Source organism: Triturus cristatus, chromosome 1_2, assembly GCF_964204655.1.
Source record: "Triturus cristatus chromosome 1_2, aTriCri1.1, whole genome shotgun sequence".
In the NCBI taxonomy this organism is placed as follows: domain Eukaryota; kingdom Metazoa; phylum Chordata; class Amphibia; order Caudata; family Salamandridae; genus Triturus; species Triturus cristatus.
Genome location: NC_140580.1, coordinates 963,386,990 through 963,409,113, shown reverse-complemented (window position 1 = coordinate 963,409,113; position 22,124 = coordinate 963,386,990). Strand labels below are relative to the sequence as shown.

Genomic DNA, 22,124 nt, shown 5'->3' with positions numbered 1-22,124 from the left:
AAGTTCAAGACGACGAGATGGGCACAATGTCAGGGGGCAACTCATTCCAATCGAAGAGACAGAATGACGAACATACAACATGAACTTAGCAAATGCTGTGAATTCCATCTGGGGTCCCATGCCCTCGGAGCCCATAGGGTGTGATGCCGACTTCACGATGAATAAATACTTGGGGGGTATGTCACTGTTGTATTAAAGTGTAGGTGAGGGTACATGATTAAATATGTTTGTACTTATTTAAGAAATGTGTTTGACGTACCTCTTGAGTGTTGTTAAACAGTTGCGAACAAAAACCGAAAAAACGCAGTGCCAAACATAATAAAGAAACATTAGAAAAGTTAGGGAAAAAATGTAAACCTCAATTAAGAACCTTCAACTTTTGACATTCTTAATCACAAAACCCGGGTTCCATGAAGCCCCCTCTGAAAAGGCAGTGCAAGTAAGGTGGAGTGTCGACCCACAGTCTAAACATCTGTGGCAGTTCGATGCTGGGTGCTGTTGTCTGGAGCACATGTCCGAGCACAGGGCCGGCCCGGCATGCACCGGTGGCTTTACAGGGATGCCCTTCGTGCTGTGCTCAAATGCAGTCCCTGCTTCGAGTTTACTAGTCGCACTACACATAGGGAGAGTCTCCTTACCTGGAATCTCGCGGGCACTGGAGCTGAACTTGTAGAAGAGGTTCTCGCCGTGTTCGCTCCCGCTGTGCTCCAGGGTGCGGATGGACAGCAGTTTGTCGGCCCACGCCTGGGCTGAGCGGCACATATCCCGGCTGAGTTGTAGAGGGGGCACGTTGTGCTGACTCCTGTATGCATTGTGAGCATCAAGGAAGTCCCGCTCGAACTGGGCCACGTCCCCTCCTGCAGGAAAAAACACAGGCAGTGTAAGTTGAGTGGCAGTAGGGAAGGGGGAGGAAAAAAGACAAGCACACCATGGACCACACTGAATCAAAACGGGTATCGCGCGCATGCCTCGCTCCAAGCATCTCAGAGAATCAGAGTAGGTTCTATTCACCTTTCGCCATAATCCGCGGCTCCGTGAGGTCTCATGTCCCCGCTGGGATCTTAGTTTTAAAAATAAAGCAATTAAAGTACCAGATCCGGCCTGCCTACCTGCCTGCCTCAAGCATCAGACAATGGTCTCCATGGCGACGGTGGGCAGGGGACCCCCTCCCCAAGGGCTGCCTCCCAGGTAAAGCACCTGGTAAACCCGTGTCACGCTCTTGCGTTTTTCACTTTCAACCTTTCCCACGTGTCGTCTCGGCTATCATCTTTCGACTTGATCGGAAAGGTGTGTATCGCATTTTGAAAACTTGAATTTGTAGTTCTACATACACACTATATTCAGTTCCCGTCAGCATAGTATGTGATCTATTAAAACGAAAACAATGCATGTAAACATACAAAATAAAGGACAAGGGCTGTTGGCTTCTCAGTCTGAGGCAGAGAGACAAGCCAGTTTGAACGTGCAGAGCAGGTTGGCATCCTTGGGACTGAGGCGGCGTCACAGAGTTTTGCCCTTTCTCAGTTCTTCTTCAAGTGGCAGGCTGCCGCAGTCTTCTGAGCGATGCCGGACATGCAGACAGCACAGCAAGCCCTAGTCTCATTGTAAAGGAGGGGTTTGCATTCTCCCTAACGAAGCATCGGATTCCTTTGTGGGGCATTAACAGCTGTTAAGGTCTTCAGCAAAAGCAAATCGTGATTAACACTGAGTTATGGTAGATCTGAGCAACACTCCTTTTGAGAGCAGGATGCTCGCCAGACGACATGGTAGAGTTTCAAGTGGCCTAGAATGCATGGCTGCGCATAGGCGCTAAATGAAACACAGGAGCCGGTATTGTATGATCACACACGCGGCTCCGACTGCCGGGGCCGAGGCCACGCCTCTTTATTTAAACACGCTAGCGTCTTACGTCACGCGTCAGCGCTAGCGCACCGCAGCAGCGCGGAAGGCTAGAACGCCTCGCGCGAGCCGAACACTACACTCCTTCCAACCTTTATAAAACATTAAGCAAAACATAAAACCAACGATGAGTCTGTGTCCAGTCTGCCAGTCCTTACAGGTTACACCATATAGTCCGCCAGCTGGGATGACGGTGCCGGGTTCTTCCTCAGGTTGTAGCGGGATGGGCTGCCTCTGGAAAGGGCCACATCGGGGGTTTTGCGCCTTGGGGTGTTAGGCTCTACCCGGGCTGGGGAGCTGCCAGGCGGGTTACCCCCGGGGTGGCTGGGATGGACTGGGAACCACCATCCTCACTCCGACCGTCCTCCCCCTCCTGATCTCCGCTCGGCTGGTCGGGGTCCGGCCCCTCGGGCTCGGGCTCCGCCCCGGGACGTGAAGGTGTTCCTGGGTGGACTTTTTTGAAGAAAGACACATCTCGCGTGACCGTTTCAGCACCTCTTTTCGCGGTCACCATCGTGCCTGTCCGGCGGGTGACAACCCATGGTTGTGGTTCAAAGGGAAGTCTGGACTTGCTGCCTGGGTAGCGGACCTTCACGTACACTCGATCCTGCCGTTGTATCGTGGACTCCTTAGCTCCCCTTCGCCGGCTGGCGTGGTCATTCGAGCGCATCCGATTGGCTAGGGTCTTTTCATTGGTGGCTTGTGCCAGAACCCAAGTAGGGTGGTGTGGGATCGTGTCACATACGATTCTTCCCATGGTGGCTGTTCCTGGCGCTGCCTCGGTTGTGACATGGGGGGTCATCCGGTATTCCCGCAGGAAACTGTAGATCGCTCTCTCCAGTGGAGATCCGTCAGCCATGGCGATGCGAATGGTTTTGTTGAGTGTCCTCAAAAACCTCTCCACCTCTCCATTGGCTTGGGGCCACCGTGGTGTTATTTTGCGGTGATGGATCCCCCAGCTCTTGAGATAATCTGCAAACTCCTGCCCTTGGAAAGGCGGTCCATTGTCGGTCTTGACCACCCCGAATATGCCATGAGTGGCGATGGTTTTCTCGAACTTCGCAATCACTTCAGTGGCTGTCTGGCTCCCCACGATTTCGACCTCTGGGTATTTGGTGAAATCATCGATAATGACCAACGCATACCGTCCATCGGGGAGATGTCTGAAGTCGGCACTCACGCACTCCCACGGTCGCAGAGGATTATCTTCGGTCGCCACCGGGTGAGGACGTTCCGGCTGTCCTGCGGCTTGGCACCACGTGCAGGTTCTCACCGTCTGTTCCACCATCGCATCCATGCCTGGGAACCATACTTTGGCTCAGAGCCTGCCCTTCGTCTTCACCATTCCTTGATGTCCCATGTGGGCGAGGTCCACCGCTTGTTGAGCGAGGCTGGCCGGCATGACTAGCCTCGGGCCCCGCAGAAGGCATCCTTTGGCGTCAACAGACAGCTCACTTTTCACTTTCAAGAATGATTCCAGTGTCAGCTTGGCTTGGGGCGTTCTTCTGTTGAGCGAGTCTTGGATTGTCCTCCAATCTCCCGACCGGACGGCCTCCGCCGCTGCTCTCACACATTCATCACCTTCTGAGGCTTCTATGATCGCGGCCAGGCTCATTGGGAGGGGTCGTGACCGCTCCGTCACATACCGGACGTACTCCTCTGTGTCCTCGGCCTCCTCCTTCTCTTCTGTTGTGGCTTTCCTCGGGTGCCATGACAGATAGTCCGCCGGGTTCGTGGCCCCTGGTATGTACTCCACCCGGTAGTCGTACCCTTGTAGTTGGAGTATCCACTTTTTAATCCGGGGTGGCGGCTTCGATGACGACCCTTGGAATAGAGGAATGAGTGGCTTGTGATCGGTTGTTACCGTGAAATGATGTCCATACACGTACACGTGAAAATGCCGGCAGGCCCAGTGGATGGCGATGGCTTCTCGCTTGATTTGCGAGTAACGCTGCTCCGTTTCAGTCAGGGACCAGCTGGCGTAGGCAATGGGGGCCACTCTTCGTTGTTCTGGAGTTGTGTCAATACCGCTCCCAACCCAAACAGGCTCGCGTCGACCGCCACGTTGGTGGGCTTTGCCGGGTCGAAGTACGAGAGGGTAGTGTCCGCGGACAGGGCCGTCTTCGTTGCTTGGAACGCTTGCTCCTGTTCCGGGCCCCACTGCCACATGGTGGACGACTTGGTCAGCTCCCTGAGGGGTTTGGTGAGGTTGGAGAGGTCCGGAATGAAGCGGCCGCAGAAGTTGACCATGCCCAGGAAACTCCGGGCCTCCGAGATGTTCGTCGGAGCTGGGGCATCTTGGACATCCTTCACCTTGTCCGGGTCTGGGGCCACCCCTTGGTCCGAGAAAGTGTACCCGAAGAAACTGATCTTGTTCTGCAGGAAGTGACACTTCTCTCGGTGCAAGGTCAAGCCTGACTCCTGAATCCTTTTGAGGACCCCTCTCAACCGCTGGTGTTGTTCCTCTATGGTTGAAGCGTATATGAGCAGGTCGTCGCTCACATTTAGCACGCCGGGGAGCCCACTGAGTACTTCTCTAATGGTATTTTGGAATACCTCGGCGGCACTCGAGATGCCGAAGTTCAGGCGCCGATACCGTCTGAGGCCCACATGTGTGGAGAAGGTGGTGATGTACCTCGAGTCCGGATGAAGCGGCAGCTGGTGATAGCCTAACCGTAGGTCCATCTTCGAAAACCACCTGGCCCCGTTCAGCTCTTAAAACCTACAAAAAAATAGACTGGGGGTCTAAGAGAAAGCACAATAGGTGATGTATATACTAGTTGAAGGATAGCTATTCTATCACCCCTGGCATTCAGAGCAGAGCAGGATTCCCATCAAATTGCTTCTCGTAGTAGAGCTAAAGTGTCAAGCTCTGATGATCAATGTTATCACGTGGTTATCCGCCAATTTCAAAAGGACAATCCTTTGATCATAAGGATTCCCTCTATGGCAAGCTCATATGCTCTCAAAGAATGCCTTCCCAACCCAAGGCAGCCAATAGATGCCGAGAAGTGTTTAGAGTGATGAAAAAACTGATGTGATGCAGTGCAATGAAAAACATTCAAAAGATTATGTGGAAAGACTAGAACGTCTAGACAGTATATCTCTCCTCACACCTAGTAAAAAAAGGAAAACGGAAAAATGCAGTAAACTATAGTCACCGCTATTAAGTCATAGCATTAAACACAGTGGCTGCTAACAAATGGTCAACATGTTTCAGCCTAGCCGGTAATTGCCCAAGGCTTTCTTCAGGACCTATACTCTTGTAGCTACTGCATATCTAGAAATCTCTTCTGGCATAAGAGACAAAAGGTTAATTAAAACCATACAACCTCGCTTGATGCGAAACCTTCAATCACGGGATGTAATCATCACCCTGCATGATCAAGGCCCAAATCTCACCTCCCTGGAACCCTCCTCAGGTAAAGATGAGGCCCCGCTCTGTCCGTCGGTACCTCTGCGTATTGCCGAGTCAGGGAAGGAGGCCATTTGATGGGAATCCTGCTCTGCTCTGAATGCCAGGGGTGATAGAATAGCTATCCTTCAACTAGTATATACATCACCTATTGTGCTTTCTCTTAGACCCCCAGTCTATTTTTTTGTAGGTTTTATGAGTTTGTAGTAGGGGATGAGGACTTGGGCAGGTCATTAAATATAGTTTCCCTTAGACCCTTTTTTTCACCGGTTTGTTCCCGTTCAGCTCTCCCAGGATGTCATCAATGGTGGGCGTCAGGTGTCGCTCTCTCTTGACCGCGGCGTTGGGGAGGCGCATGTCCACACAGATGCGGACTTGTCCTGGCTGCTTCGGCTTCCTGGTGATGACGATCGGGGATACCCACGGGTTTGGCCCACTGACCTTTTCGATGATGCCTTACCTCTCCAGGGCCTCCAGCTCCTCCTCGACCTTTTGCCTCAGGTGGAAAGCGATTCGCCTGTGCCTCAGCGCCACTGGTTGGACCGACGGGTCAATGTGTAAGGATACCTCCTTTCCTTTCAGGCACCCGATGCCGTTAAAAACTTCTCCAAACTCTTCCATGATAGTATCCAGTTCTTCCTCCAGGACTGCCATGGCAAACGAGATCAGTCTCAACTCTTCGGCCGATTGCCCTCTCAGCAGCATCCCGCTGCCCTCTTCCGTGACATAGACGGTGGTGCTGATGCTCCTCTCACCATGTTGTAGCTCTGTTTTGAAGCACCCGATGAGGGGAATGGGCGTTTTCTGGCCGTACGCGAATACCCGAATCTTCGCCTCTCGCAGCGAGGGTTTGACACGCAGTTGGTGGTAGACATTGGCGGCCATCAACTCGATGGAGGCCCCAGTGTCAATTGTCGCCTTCACCTCTTGTTGTTGCACTAGGATGCAACATTTCGGAAGTCTACGCTTCTTCTTCTGTGGCTGGTGGACCGCAAACACATAATGGATTGGATACTCTTCGGTGTCGTCGTCCATGTCTTCGCTGTCTGCCTCTCCCTGTACCGCATGGGCCGCCTCCTTCTTGACTCTGGTGGACCGGCACACCGCCGCAAAGTGGTTCATCCACCCGCAGGCGCCGCACTTTTTCCCTCTGGCCGGGCAGTCTTGCATGTGGTGGGGTTGGCCACCACAGTACCCAGAGTCTTTCTTCTTCGCCTCCGGTTGCAGTTTCCCTCCGGCTTGCCTCCCTTTTGGCCGCACTACATTCACCGCTTCCGCCACTTGCACTTGCTCCGTCTTCACAGGGCGATGTAGGGCTGCTTCCATATGCGAGGCTTTCGCTTGCGATAGCTCCTTCGACCGTCCGAGAGTAAGGATGTCCGCCAGGGGCTTTCCTTCTTCCTGGAGGACCGTGACACGAAGCTTAGACGAGTAACACCCCTGTATGATCTGCCCTCGGATCTCCTCCTGTTCGTCGCGGAACCCACACGTGCTGGCTAACTCCTTCAGCCTGCCATGGAACGCATTCAGGGACTCGTCTGCCTCCTGTTTGGCCTGACGGAAGATGAACCTTTCATAGTCTCTGTTCGCCATGGGCTCGAAATGGGCGTTGAGCGCGTTCAGCAGTGTGTGGTACGTTTTCGGCGTGGCTTCCACGAGAGTTTTGTAGATGCGGTGGATGTCTTTGCCTCCTAGGTGGAGCAGCAGTGCTCTGAGCCTTTCCCTTGCGATGCCAGCCCCTTCGAAGTAAATTTGTAGGCGGTCTGTCCAATCCCTCCAGAGCTGGTCAAGGGACGACAGGGCACCGTCAACGGCAAACGGCTCAGTGGCGGGAATCGACACCATCTTGGCACGTGCGCAGCACGCGGTGGAAGCTGGCTCCCTCTCCTCTGCGTCGACGCCAACAGGCGTGCACCCCCTATGGGCGTTGCGCGTTGACTTCCCTCGCGCTTCTACACCAACCGGTCGGCGCGCCTACCTCCAGACGTCATCCGCGGGACTCCTCAGGCGCTCCTGGGCTTGGGCGATCTCACCCGGCGTAGGCCTGAACCGGTGGAGGGCGCGGTCGTCTTCAGGCACCTCGTGGAGCAGGCGCGGCACCACCTGGGTGAGACATACCCCTTACAGGCTGTGGACTGGGGCACCAGGGCGCACACAGCATCACCACCGATGGCAGGATGGGCCTCCAGGGCACTTGCAGTGTTCCCCACCAGGCCTAGGAGCAGGCACAGCCGGGTCACCATGAGGAGGGGCTGCACACTCAGGTTCAGGATGCATGGGTGGCCAAAATATCCACTGTGGGGCACAAAAGCAGCACATCAGGGCTCAATAGACCCCTCGTCGCCAGTGTAGAGTTTCAAGTGGCCTAGAATGCATGGCTGCGCATAGGCGCTAAATGAAACACAGGAGCCGGTATTGTATGGTCACACACGCGGCTCCGACTGCCGGGGCCGAGGCCACGCCTCTTTATTTAAACACGCTAGCGTCTGACGTCACGCGTCAGCGCTAGCGCACCTCGGCAGCGCGGAAGGCTAGAACGCCTCGCGCGCGCCGAACACTACAGACATGGTATTCATGTCAACACCTCCGGTCGAGCTTGCAGCAGTGCCTCAATGTAATATATAAGCATCTGCCAAATATCTCTCGTAGTCAAATATCATAATTGAAAAAATGCAACTAGTTTTAATTAAATAAATCCAGCCAAATTAATTTGCACTTATGGCAGACTTGATAATGTCCGATCTTGACTGCAGATGCATCATATATGGAGATACGAGCTTCACAGTGGGTTTAATGCATGTGAAGATTTGTGTACCGTTCAATCTAATAATAGCAGATATTATGGCAGTAGATGTTTCTCCACACGTTTCGTTCACTCTATATATTCATGTACCTCCTTTAGCATCGATGAGCCACACTCACCCCTCGAACGCAGGTATGCGCCACAACTGTCCCAATGCTGGTCCTTCTACCTACGCCACACTTCGACTGAGTACAGACTTACGCCACACTTCGACTGAGTACAGACTTATGCCACACTTCGACTGAATACAGACTTACGCCACACTTCGACTGAATACAGACTTACGCCACACTTCGACTGAGTACAGACTTACGCCACACTTCGACTGAGTACAGACTTACGCCACACTTCGACTGAGTACAGTCTTACGCCACACTTCGACTGAATACAGACTTATGCCACACTTCGACTGAGTACAGACTTACGCCACACTTCGACTGAGTACAGTCTTACGCCACACTTCGACTGAATACAGACTTACGCCACACTTCGACTGAGTACAGACTTATGCCACACTTCGACTGAGTACAGACTTACGTCACACTTTGACTGAATACAGACTTACGCCACACTTAGACTGAGTACAGACTTACGCCACACTTCGTCTGAATACAGACTTACGCCACACTTCGACTGAATACAGACTTACGCCACACTTCGACTGAATACAGACTTACGCCACACTTCGACTGAATACAGACTTACGCCACACTTCGACTGAGTACAGACTTACGTCACACTTCGACTGAGTACAGACTTACGCCACACTTCAACTGAGTACAGACTTACGCCACACTTCAACTGAGTACAGACTTACACCACACTTCGACTGAATACAGACTTACGCCACACTTCGATTGAATACAGACTTACGCCACACTTCGACTGAATACAGACTTACGCCACACTTCGACTGAGTACAGACTTACGCCACACTTCGACTGAGTACAGACTTATGCCACACTTCGACTGAGTACAGACTTACGCCACACTTCGACTGAGTACAGACTTAAGCCACACTTTGACCGAATACAGACTTACGCCACACTTCGACCGAATACAGACTTACGCCACACTTCGACTGAATACAGACTTACGCCACACTTCGACTGAGGACAGACTTATGCCACACTTCGACTGAGTACAGACTTACGCCACACTTCGACTGAGTACAGACTTACGCCACACTTCGACTGAATACAGACTTACGCCACACTTCGACTGAATACAGACTTACGCCACACTTCGACTGAATACAGACTTACACCACACTTTGACTGAGTACAGACTTACGCCACACTTCGACTGAATACAGACTTACGCCACACTTCGACTGAATACAGACTGTAGACGCATAGGTGTGCCTGCTGCGTTCAAAGCATTTTAATTAGTTTGCATTCAATTGATGATGCTAGTGACCTCTCGGTTCTGGGGGGACTTCACTTTACAATCACAGTGGTTATTGCACATGTAGAATCAGATTTAGAAATACTTTATTTCCAAGAAATATATTATTATATAAATATTACACTCATCTCTCATTCATAAAAAGAGAGCAAAGATAACAGAAAATTTTAGTAAACGATAACAACAATTCATGTTTGTATGCTTACCCCACCACTACTTGCAGTTTAGACACTTTCAACTATATAAACATTTGAATGTTCTCTACCCAAAGGCAATACAATCTACAGCCCAAAGTCTCACATATATTTGAAATCTTTCACTAAAAATAGTAAAATTAATCAATATCAGTAATTGCGCATGTTCGCCTTCTCTGTGTTGGATTAGTAGACAAACGCTATCCTTATCTTACACTATAAGAAGCTGAATTGAGACAAATGCTATCCTTATCTTACACTATAAGAAGCTGAATTTAGACGAATGCTATCCTTATCTTACACTATAAGAAGCTGAATTGAGACAAATGCTATCCTTATCTTACACTATAAGAAGCTGAATTTAGACGAATGCTATCCTTATCTTACACTATAAGAAGCTGAATTTAGACGAATGCTATCCTTATCTTACACTATAAGAAGCTGAATTTGAGAAGGTCATCGGAGCGCATGAACCTTATCCTCCTTTCCCTTTAGATACTACTCTGTCCTCACTATGGGTAGCTTATAATTCCAAAATGTTCCTACATTCAGGTTCTAAATTCTTGGAGTTAAGAAGCAAGAAATCAGAAGGACAGTCTTTTGATACTCTTAATAATAAACACTAGTAAAAACCAATAGGCCTGACCCTGATAAGCTGACACGATGACTGCATTTTTGTTTTGTTGGAAGCATCTACCACGAAAATAAAAAGAAGAAAGAAAATACAGGTTGCTGTCCCATGGACACCGCTCCACAGGTTTACATTGGCATGTGCACTCTGAGCAGTGTAATATGCATTAGCTAAATGGTGTGAAGAAGGCAACCATTAGGGTATCAGAATGACCAGGTCAAAGACTTTTCCTCAACATGGGTGCATTTATTCTTGCTGCTGCCTCCACAGCAATATGGCCCTATTTGTGCTTTTAGGACCAAAGTGATGCTCCCCGCTGGAAGTCCCAAAGATGCTGGATAGCCTGGAACTGGTATTGCAAGTATGGTTTCAAGCCAGAATGTCCTTGCAAGAAACATAGCAAAGTCACAGTGGCCTTAATGAACCAAGGAAAATGTGCCCCCCTCTGCAACTGTGTAGTAAAAGGTAGCCATAATTGGCATCCGTGGGCCCCTCGCGACACTGAGTCAGAGCAGCACAGCACCTCCTGCTTTAATGAAGGTGCACAGCTATACCTGTGCTCTACCAGCGTGTTTGCCTAATGCTCTGGGCTCTACCCATGGGGAAGATTTACACTTAGCGAGAGGTTCCAGCTTCAGCGCTCTTCACCCGTCATTATGCCTTTGCCTCTTGAGTAAGCCAGGTCAATAGCATTCGCCTACATGATAAACAGCACATCAGCTCCAGTGAACGCTCTGGGGCGCCAAACATTTAATATTTCTATAAAGATTTATTGTGCAGCAAGCTGGTAGGTTGTGTTGGAGACTCTTACTCAAATATTGCAGGAGGCTTTGCCCTGGAGGAGGGATGCGCCCTGCTTGCAGAAGGACATCAAAAGCCTGGTATCACTATTAGTGGCCAGATTTAGAACCAGAGGGTCCAGCCGGGATCTAGACCCTACCTCTATTGTCCCACTGGCAACCATCCCACTTGAGGAGAGAATTTCTACAGAAAGTTCTCCTGCCAACTCTCAGCTGAAAATGCAATGCCAGCCTGCATGCCTTGTTGTGGAGTTCCAGTCTGCCTTTTCTTATTCACGAGAAACAGCCCAGAGTGACAATTCATTTTTATTCCTATTTGCGGCTGCCAGGCTGCCATGGTTTGTATGGTGCTTGTGAACAGGAAAAAATCACCCATAACCTAAATGAAGCAGGCAATCTGACAGGCGGGTGGCTGGGTAATGGTCGGTTTTCACCGGCTTACATGTTACCACCTACTCCAAATGATCATCTAGTTCTTCCAAAAGCACAAAACCTAATTTTTAGATCAAAAGGTATTGACTGAAACGGTTCAGAACCCTACATTCTTTGTGATTTGGTGCAACTATTTCATAAATCTGAGGTGGAAGTGATCTTGACTATTGGATAAAATGAGATTTTCTCAAAATAGGAGACATGCTTGAGGGAGGGCAAATAATCCTTATTCATGAATGAAGATCTACATATGAATTCTGCCTCTGTAGCCTTTGGGATTATCTTAATCTGAATACTGTGTTGACATAATACATTTATGTTATGGGTTGGTTTTTATTGAATGTACTAGCATGGAAACTTTTCTCTGGTGCTTCCTATGTGGCGTTCCAGACTCCAGATGTGGCAGCTGGAGCCTGGGAAAGCCAACAGGGGACATCGTGTGCTGTCATCTTGGAATGAATGAGTTGTGGATGTTTGTTCCCATGTTGCCTTCTATCCAATTTAACAACCTTCTGCAAAAGATGACAATCTTCATGCACCGTGGATACATTTCAGTAGTCTTTGAACGCATAGTGCCTTGATTTTGGTGGAAATATAACCACATCTTAGTGAACTACACTTTGTAATAGTATTCCTAAAGCCAACAATGGCACAGTAGACTGAGACCGCAGAAAGTGTATGTCAACTTTCTGGTCATCGAAGGAAATTGATTTAAACAAAGATGTTTACAGAAGCTGTTTGATCGCCCTCAGAAAATACCATAGTGGACTAGTGTACAGTGAATTTCAAATGTGACCGAAGAACTATTACATGGCTCATTCAAATTACGATTCATTTGCTAAACTGTGGGTGTTGCAGGGACTAAAATCATTCTGCAAACATGGTAGGGTACAAATTAAGCCTGGGCAAAGCACTACGCTACGCTCGCGTAGTTTGCGAAGTTCGCGCTACTTCGCACTACGCGAATTGCACGTAGCACAGTGCAAACACGCGTAGCATAGTGTTGCGTAGTGCTGCGGTCATTTTTTGCTTGCTCGCGGTCCTCAACGTCAAGTTGGCGACCGCGAGCAAGCAAAATGACATCCCGGCGAGACTTTTTCCTTGTTCGCGATCAGCAACATCAAGTTCGCGATCGCGAGCATGGAAAATAAACCTCCCGGCGAGATTCCCAACGCGAGGAGGTCAGGTTTCTCATTGCGAGTGGTCGCGTATGCTCGCGACCGCTCGCGATGAGAAACTACCAGTTCGCGTTGAGAAAGCTGCCGCTCGAGTAAAAATCTACTCGAGCAGCAGAAAACTACAGCTCGTACTGTGCAAGATGCCATTTTCAATGATTGCACAGTGCCGGTTGCTTGTCCGCACTGTGCAATCATTGAAAACGACATCTTGCACAGTGCGAACAAGGTACTACGCAGTTCGCGAAGTGCTACGCGTAGCTTGCGTAGTGCGAAGTGCACTTTGCGTAGCTACGCGAAGCGCTACTTCGCGAACTACGCCCAGGGTTAACGAAGAGATGTGATATTTCACAACATCAGAAAGGGTTACTCGGTGTCAAAGAGAGAATGAAGGAAATTCAGTCTACTATGGGGCACATGCTTTTGGTTAGAGAGTGATTCCTTTGGCCTTCATTTACTGTGCATATAGAGCTATTTTTAAGGAATGTTAAGGAGTGGAATTGCTTCTAGTTGGTTTGATGATGTTTTGGTTGATGTACATTTAGATATCTTGAACAGAAATTTCCCATTTATCGACTCCGGCAACAAAATACTTTATTACTTTGATATACAGTGTAATAACCTAGGTTAATAAAAGGGTTGCACTGGTGGATTTGTTCCTATCACTATGGTTTATGGAGCACGTACCTACACTTCTATGCAATTCATCTCCATCACCAAGCACAAAGCTGCTTACATCAGATAACTCCAAATGGCAAACAAACGTGCACACTTGTCTCCGTTTAAAGCTGCGACTGACAAGAGGTAGGGAGAACCCGGCAGAATGTCCACCACCCCACGAGCCCTGTTAATTTAACCACTCATGCTGCAAATATCAAGTGCAGCTTCAACACGCACAACACTCTTAGGGCTTGATAAAGACCGTGCTTAATTTGAGCCAGTGGTTGCTGGTGGTACCCACTGGCACTCATTTGTGAAGACCAGTACTAATTGTTCCTCATCAACCATTTACTGAGAGCAAGAGAGAGAGAAACACATGAAGTGGAAAGAAGGAGAAAAAAATAGACAAATCGTCACAAAGGAAGAAAGCAGGAACCTGAAAGAGTGAGATTAAGGAGCAGGGAGTGTCTGGAAGTGAACTAAAGAGGCATGAGGTGGAAATAAAGACTATGCTGCCTTGGCATTCGACGAGCTGACACTTAATAGCACCAACTGCGATTTTCGGTGCCGAGCTTTGAGCACCGGCACTCACTCTTTTTTTCAAATTAAGCTCTGCCTTTAGAGTTTGGCCCACTGGTTCCTTTGCCACAACATGATGGACATCCTGTTTGCCATATTATAAATGCATTATATCCTATAACATTTATAATAAGGTGGACGAGATATCCGTCAAGTTTGTGATGGAGTACTCATCCGGTAAACTTTAAATAAGCCCCTTAGGCTTCAACTAATAAACTCACCTGTGTGTTAAGCTTTACAAGAGCATTCCCCGCTGTAGGACACCATTTCACCAAAAAATGGACAGACTAGAGAAGGGCAGAGGAAGCTGCTTCTAGGTTTTCCCCACTCTGTCTGTTGACCTAGCTATGTCTTGGAACTTTACCTGTGATTCTGCTTCCTCAGTGATGTCACAGAGAAGAATAAGCAGGGCTTTAAGTGGGATGAAAAAAGTGGGGGGGTCTCTAAAAGGGGTATTGCCTATGTAATTAAGATTGTGACTTAAACACGTAAACTAAGTTTCTTTGATCTCCATGGTGTGGTACTCGACTAGTATTTCAGAACCTCTGAGCTTTTTCATATTGCATCCAGATATAAACCAGAACAAGTGACATACACCTAAACCAGCCATGACTATTGGCTTTGGCAAATATTTTATTGTAAATTATTAATATTGAAAATGTTCATTATGAGTCTGTGATGTAAACATTACTGAGGCCTCTGGGAGGGATAGTGGTCTTCAGAGCATCTCAAGTACACCTGTTTTGCTCATTCAATGTTAGACGTGTGTCATTTTTCTCTCCACATCTCATCCATCGGTGTTGTATCTAAGGCTTCCTGTTTTCCATTTTTACTGATTTTTACAGATAAATACAAGCAGAAAACCATTTACTTTTCTGTCTGTATTTATTTTTAAATGTTGATAAAAACGGAAATTGGATTGTTTTTTGGGAGATTCTAAATGCTTTTAATCATGACTGCCAATCCACTAGCGACAGGCCCTCCGCTAAGGCGAAGGAACGTTGCTCTACTGCTCTCTGAACAGTTCAAAAGAAAAAAGCAATCTATAATAACACAAAGTTATCATTTTTATTTTTACTACTGCAGTGGCTCAGTTTCATTCGGAGCGGGCAAGGCGGGGCTGGCCAGAGCAGGGAGAGGGGTGGTGGCACTTTCTAAATACACAGGACGCTTCGGACGGCCACCTTGGGCCAGCAAAACCGTCATTCACAATTTGCACGTCCTCCATCAGCTGTATTGTACAGTCTGGGTGGAGAACATTCGCAGGCTCCCAGTACCCGCCTGAGTGCCGAACCACGGCGCTCAAACCAATCACACCTCTGCTATCATGGGGACAGCGGCATTGTGATTGGCTTAGGGAAGTCTGGGAACCTGGGTGCACCCTGCTGCCGGGTCTCGATACAGGTGTTCAAGCATGAATGCACATTTATTGGTTTCCTAAATGTGGAAATATACTAGTTTCAACTTTATTCATTTAAAAAACCTAAAATAAATATGGATAAATACAGATCACAATAGAAAAAATTAAATAGAATACATACAGATGGAAATGTCAATAAAATAAATACCATACAACCAGAAGCCCTAATTACATCTCATCTCTTTCCTCTTCATCGCACTCTTTTTACTCTCTCCTGACTTTACTTCCTCACATCTCCTTCACTTCACCAGCCCCCAAACTAGTGGCGGCTTGCACAGGTAAACATGGCGGGGCAGTGAGGCAGGGTGGGGGTAGTGGAATTCGACATACAGTGAGATAGTGAGAAGTAAATAAATAAATATAACCACTTACCTTGCGCTCGCCGCATTGCCAAGTCAGCGATGCGGCGAGCGCAAGATATGTGGTTTTATTTAATTAACTATTTATTTTTGACTATCCCGCCATATGTCAAATACCACTACCACTCACCCCACCCCCACCCCGCCTCACCGCCCCACCGTGCTCATCTGTGTGAGCTGCAACTGCCCCAAACACCCAACGGACCCACTCACCCGTAAGCGCTGTAATATCTTTTACTTTCGCATTGTCAACATTTTTACAAATGTGGACCACCTTCACTTACCTTTGCATAGAATCAAAATTGCGATTAGGAGGCATGTTCATTGCATTGGGCACTCCCAGAGAGCCCAAAAATTGGATAAAAATCTAGTCTGACAGTTTTCTGACCCACTGGCAGGCACTACTGAGAAACTTTCACTGCCTTCAGCCTCAACTCCAGAGCACTCAATCGGGGGCCATTCAAACCACCTGGAGGGGGCTCAGCTCAAACTATACAAGATGAATATGTTGCATTAAACAAATATGGAAGCATATCTTGGAAATAGCAAACATTCTTAGGGAATGCAAGATTAAGGAAAATATTTGAAACATAAATAGGGGTTAAATTGCTGTCGGGAAAACCTTGATGATTTTCACATTCATTATTTAGTTATCACCTGTAAAGTTCAGGAAACTAATACAGAGAGCGATAGGGACCCGTTTCAATGTCCATTTTTTGTTCTCGCTTAGCGAACGCAGCGCATGCGCTGCTTAGCCTTGGTGAGACTCTATTGTCGTGGGTTTGGTGCGCGAAGGGAGACAAAACATGTGTGCGCCCAGACAGGCGATGTGCACATGTACGGCGCCCTTTCACCTTTAGTGCACACGCCCGGACAATACTGAGCACGGCGCCCGCTTCAGGGACACCGCGCTTGTTTTAAGTAGTGCGTCAGCCACCCCTAATCGACAAGAATGGCCGTGCCTTTCTTTTCCGCCCCCTTTTCCGTTGTCCGTGTTCCCGCCCCCTCCCGCTGTCCGTTGTCTTGCAGCTTGTTTAACCCGCAATGCACACTGACTCAAGCCCCCTTAAATACATCAAAACCACTGATGTAATAAAACGCCATTTTTGCCCAGGAAATTGTGCCACAATACCCAGTGGGCACCGCCAACATGTACGTCAAGTGAGCACGCCACCAACACAGAACAAAACCACCTCCTTTGGCCGCCCGCAATCGATTATGCGGCACTGTCTGACAGCTCCTCCCTTTTGCCAAGGCGACTGAGAAGCCGAACCAATGTGACACCAAGCGGTCCTCACCAACAACCGGTGATACTGCCATCGCACTCCCAGCGAGTCCACTCAAGCAGGACCACGCATACTGTAAAGTGGGGGCCGCTCGGCCCTCACGCCCACATGGCGGTGCGGCGCCCCCCCTCCCCCGGCCTTTTAGTATTGGGGGTGTGTCGCGGGGCGATGCCGCGCGCGGCGCGCCCCCACCACCGATAGGCTGATGCCTCCCCCGTGACCCGGAAGCAGCTTTTCGGCTTCCGGGGCAGGGGGGTGGGTCGGTCGGGGGTTGGGCCGGTTGGGCCGGCGACCCCTGGTGTTACCGCTTTCTTTAAAAGGCGCGGGGAGCGAGCTGGGCAACCTCTTGCCCCTGGCTCGCTCTCCGCGTCTCCCGTGTGCCCCACGCTTTCCCTTTATTTTCACAGGACGAGGATTTTCTGAGGTCGACAGGTCGGTGATCGGAGTGCACGGAGGAAACAGGGAGGTCCAGAGAAGCCGGTTGTGGAGATTTTTTACGGAGCGTTGCAGGCAGCGTGTGTCCCTGCCATTCAGGTCGAGGTCGGTCCAGTGAAGCCGGATGTGGAGATTTTTACGGAGCGTGCAGGCAGCGTGTGTCCCTGCCATTCAGGTGTCTCTCCGCCTTCGTGTGTGTGACCGGGGTGAGCGTAGAGTTACCACGAGCATAAATTGGCCGAATTTTAGCGTCGGATCGGTAAGGTGTAGGAGGGGTGGCTGGGGCAGATCGAGCGCGAGATAAGGTTGCTGGGGTTTTGTTTGTTTCACGCATGTGATCAGGTTGCTCTTCCCTGGTGGGGGCGAAGCAGGTTACAGCAGGGCAGCCACGGGAGGGGAGACCAAATAGGATATTGCTTGAATTCTAGATGTTTAAAGCCGGTTCATTGCTCATTTAAATTTTCCCAGGGAGGGGGCGAAGCAGGACCCAGCAGGGCAGTTGCTGGAGGGGAGACCAAGTAGTATTACACAGTTTTAACCCGGTTTTGGAAGTAATTTATTGAGATTGGGGTTCATTGTGGGTCTGGATAAGGGCTTTGGTTGCTGCAAGTGGATTCCAGGCACTGGGATTGATTTCACAAAGTGTTGTTCAGGCTATTAATATTTGTTTTCTCGTAGGAAGCTTGACTTTTGATGTTTCATTCCGGTGGCGGAAACCAGATCACGGGCACAGAGCACAGCAACGGGCTGAGGACACACGGGTGATCGGTGGTAAGGAGAGTGAGGCGGGCCAGCATTTCATTGCTTCTGGGGGGCCGCGGGGCTTGAGACCTTCCTACAAGGGGTTGGTGCTCGCCCACACGCTAAGACTAGCTTGGTGTGTTTTGCGGTTACAGTTGCATGGTGCTTACGGCCAGCTTCACATCCTCCATCTGAAAGAAGGTGGTTGGCTTGGATTAGGTTGCATTAAGAGTGTGGAATATGCCGGGGGCACGAGTTAATAGGAGTTCCCGCATGGAGCAAATGATGCAGGCTATGATGCGCAGGATGACGGCGATTGACAGGCGCTTGGGTAAGGTTGATGAGTTGGTTAGGAATGTGGCCGAGATTAATCAGAGGTTGGACGGGCCTCCGGGTCCTCAAGGCAGGCCAAAAAGGATAGTCAACCCACCACAGCCTAGAGGTGATTTTGTCACCCCTCCTAAGAGGGGCAAGTCCAAGAAAATTGCACGCACAACGCCCAAGAATACAGCTGAGGGGGAGGGTATGCCAGGGGGAGTGCCCAAGGATGCTCCCGTTATGCCCCCATTGCCACCAGCGGGGCCAGCTCCTCTTATACCAACATTGCCGGTGGCCCCAGTCGGGGTAATTCCAACTGCCACCCCTGTGAACATTGCCCCCGTCGGGGTCTCAACCCCCCCGAATAATGTTGTTCCGGTGGAATTGGCATACCAGATAGCCGCTGTTTTAGCCTGGTTACAGTTGGGGGGGGGTGGGGTATTGCCATCCTCACAGGATCATTCAACAGAAGCCTTGAAACTGGTTGAGATGATTAAGTTGGCCAGGGCGGGGGAAGGGGCACCATTGGCACCACTTACTCCACTAACAGGTTCCGCCAGCGAGCAGACGGCAAAGAAGGATGGGGCGACGTCGCAAGGCAGTGACAGTGGTAAGGAGGTGGCTTTGCCTTTACTTAAAGATGGTGCTATGCCCTCCAGGAAGGAGAATTTGGGGCAACATGTGTCTCAGGCTGTGAAAGAGATGATCTGGGCGGGCAAATATATCAACATTTTCTCCTTGCTGCTCGATAATAGGGAGCTTGAATACGCCAAGTCACAAAAGGAATGGATGTTGCCCAGTGAATGGAGAACAGAGTTGGTCAAGTTCAGAGTAGAGGAGACATTTAACTGGATGAGGGCTGTAAGTTCATACTCCGCCTCTTGAAGGAGATTGTGTTGAGATGCTTGAGATTGAATGTTATATTCAGGGCAAAACATGTGCCAGGTGTCCTTAATAATGCAGCTGATGCACTCTCTCGCCAAAAAATGCAGGGCTAGAACTTCAGGGGCAGGAATATCCGCTAGCTGCTAAAAATGCGGGGGAGGGAGTCACGCTTCCCTTAGGCGGGTAGCCACCCCGCACATACATCATGACGTCAGCATATGACGCAGAGTGTAAGGGCCCTCCTTGTTGGTTAAATGGAGTTCACGATGCCGACGGGGTAGGCGGTCCCCTGTCGCGCATGCGCACCTGTGGGTAAGGGCGTGGTTAGTAGGACTTGACACCGGTTAGCGACCTTGCCGTCCGGCCAGAAATGTTAGAATGCAAAATTCAGGCAGGATGTTAGATTCGGATAGGAAACACGCTGTATTAGACGTTTTGTTAAGGTTAGCCTTTGATATTTGTCTACAATACTGCAAATCTAATGTCATGAATTTTGCGTATTCTTAACATAACTGATGTAATGTTGATATTCATCCTTTATTGTTTTTGTATAATAAATACGGCCGGGGGGTCCATGACCCCCCGCCTTCCAAAGATAACTTGCCTATGTCAATCCTTCAAGGTGGTGTGGAAAGCTGGGAGGGTAGCCAGTCACGGACCATGTGGGCAATGCGAATAAGAGAGAAAGAAAAACAGCGCAGCAGAAGTCAAACGGGCATGCCCAGCAATATCCTGACCCCCTGGAGTCTGAGTCCGCAATAACAGGATCTTCGCCCCCATATACCTGCAATCTCTATCACACAGCACTCGGTACAGAAGCAAACAAGCATTTGCAATGTAATGGGTCTCGCATTTGCGAGATTTTGGCTTTGTACATTGTAAATGACAATGCCTTTTGTTTAAAAAGCCTGCAATAATAAAAGGCATTGTCATTTACAATACCAATAGGTCAAAGTTACGAAAATGCGAGACCTGTTGCATTGCAAATGCTTGTTAATTACTGTCGGGTGTGGGAGCCGGTGGGACGGCCTACTTAAAGCCCGAGGAATGAGTCATGGTCATACTGCATTAGTCTGTAAGAGGTTGGAGAGTGCGAGCTGTCAAGGACACAAGCCGGCTCCACTATTCTTCCCTGTGCACTGTATAACCATCATATCGTTTTAAGCATAATGAGGTTTCATAAACCACGTAAAAAACATCACTGCGAGGCTGCGTTGAGTGGCACTGTTCTAGCGCATATTTAAAAATAGCTACACAGATGAAAAGAAAAATGCAGCTGCATAAGGCCTTCTGTTCACGTTCATTGTGCAGAAATATCACAGTATTCACTGCGCGCGCATTTCTTTCCGGGGAGGATGGCGGATACAATTCAACACAGCACTAATTGCGAATATTTTATCTGCCTCCGGCATCAACAGCAAGATTATTTCATTCTGTGCCGATGACGGGAGCAGGAGAAGATATGCATGGTAAATTGTTTCATCCACATTATCGCGTCCTTCAGCTGTCACTCCTCAGAATGGCCCTGCCCTCCCTCCCTCGGCACAGCTGGGGAGCTGGCCGCACCAGCCAACCGAGCGAGGAGTTCAGCCTCGCTCATCACCCAGAACTCCTCCCCAGCCCTTCCTCCCAATATCAAAATCAAATGCAGGTCCTGACAGTTCAAAGAGCGGTCATGGCCCGTCAAACATTGGATCTGCTACTGTTATCTCTCTTGAATTTGCCCAGCCTTTGTTTTAATAACCATGCATGGGCTAAATTTGGAATTTCCGTCTATAGATTCATAACAATGTGCTGCAAACCATCAAGTGCCGGCAATAGAAATGGGGGCAGGAAGGAAAAGACAAGCAGGACGGAGAATGCCGTACGTTGGCTCTGTGCATACTCAACCCTACCTCCGAGTGGCGCTGTTGTAACACGGTAAATCTGAGTCTTATGGCTGAGCCAATGCAAGATACACTGCCCCATTTACTCGAGCCTTCGGGGTTTCAAAGGATTCTAGATGCTGTTATTGGGATGCAATGGTCCAGCGAAAAACTGCCTCTCACTGTAGTCACTTCCATGTGTGGTTCCCTGAGAGGAGCTCTTTGCCAAATGATTCCTTCTCTTCTTTAATGTAAGGTGAGAGACTAAAAAAAAAGATGAAAATGTATCTCTGTAATTTACCCCTAAACTGCAGGTAAATAGCCAACACTTGTGGAAATTTATAAAGGAATCCAGGTATACTCATAGGAAGCTGCAACAGTTTCCCAGTGGTGTTTTAGAATTAATTTCTGTAAGCATCAAAACGTTGCGTCAGTGCAACTGGATGCAGATTTATGCTTGTGCTTGACCTCATAAATCTCCAACCGTATTCAATATGGGAATGTATTTGTAGGGTGATCAACTGCTTTCCTTAATATACCCAACCTGCAATGGAAATTCCAATCTGTGAGAACTCGGTTCTTCCCAGTTAATCGCCCTGTTTTATTTATTTATTTGTGCTTTTTGGGCTACCTAATTTATGGACTGGACCTGGACAAAGAAGTGGACACCACAGATCATAAGGCTGTCCTCCAGTTTAAGTTAAGCTACAGGGACACAACAAGCTAGAAGAGGCCTTCTCATCCAAATGAACAGTGGACAATGGACCTGGAATGGACCCATCTATTGGCCTTTGAGTAACACCCTGGGATTCTCCAAGTG

The 22,124-nt window shown here is 49.0% G+C and overlaps 1 protein-coding gene across 4 annotated transcripts in view; it reads right to left on the bottom strand.

Annotated features, from left to right (window-relative positions):
- Positions 1-22,124, bottom strand: part of LOC146868458 (uncharacterized) — a 443,450-nt gene that overhangs the window by 108,420 nt on the left and 312,906 nt on the right. For 3 of the 4 annotated variants that reach the window (XM_085610211.1, XM_085610220.1, XM_085610226.1), the window contains one exon: positions 639-857. In XM_085610211.1, coding sequence (XP_085466337.1) covers positions 639-857 — 219 coding nt within the window. Of the gene's footprint in view, positions 1-638; positions 858-1,011; positions 1,125-22,124 lie in introns of those variants that run through there. The other variant, XM_085610235.1, reaches the window with a different exon arrangement.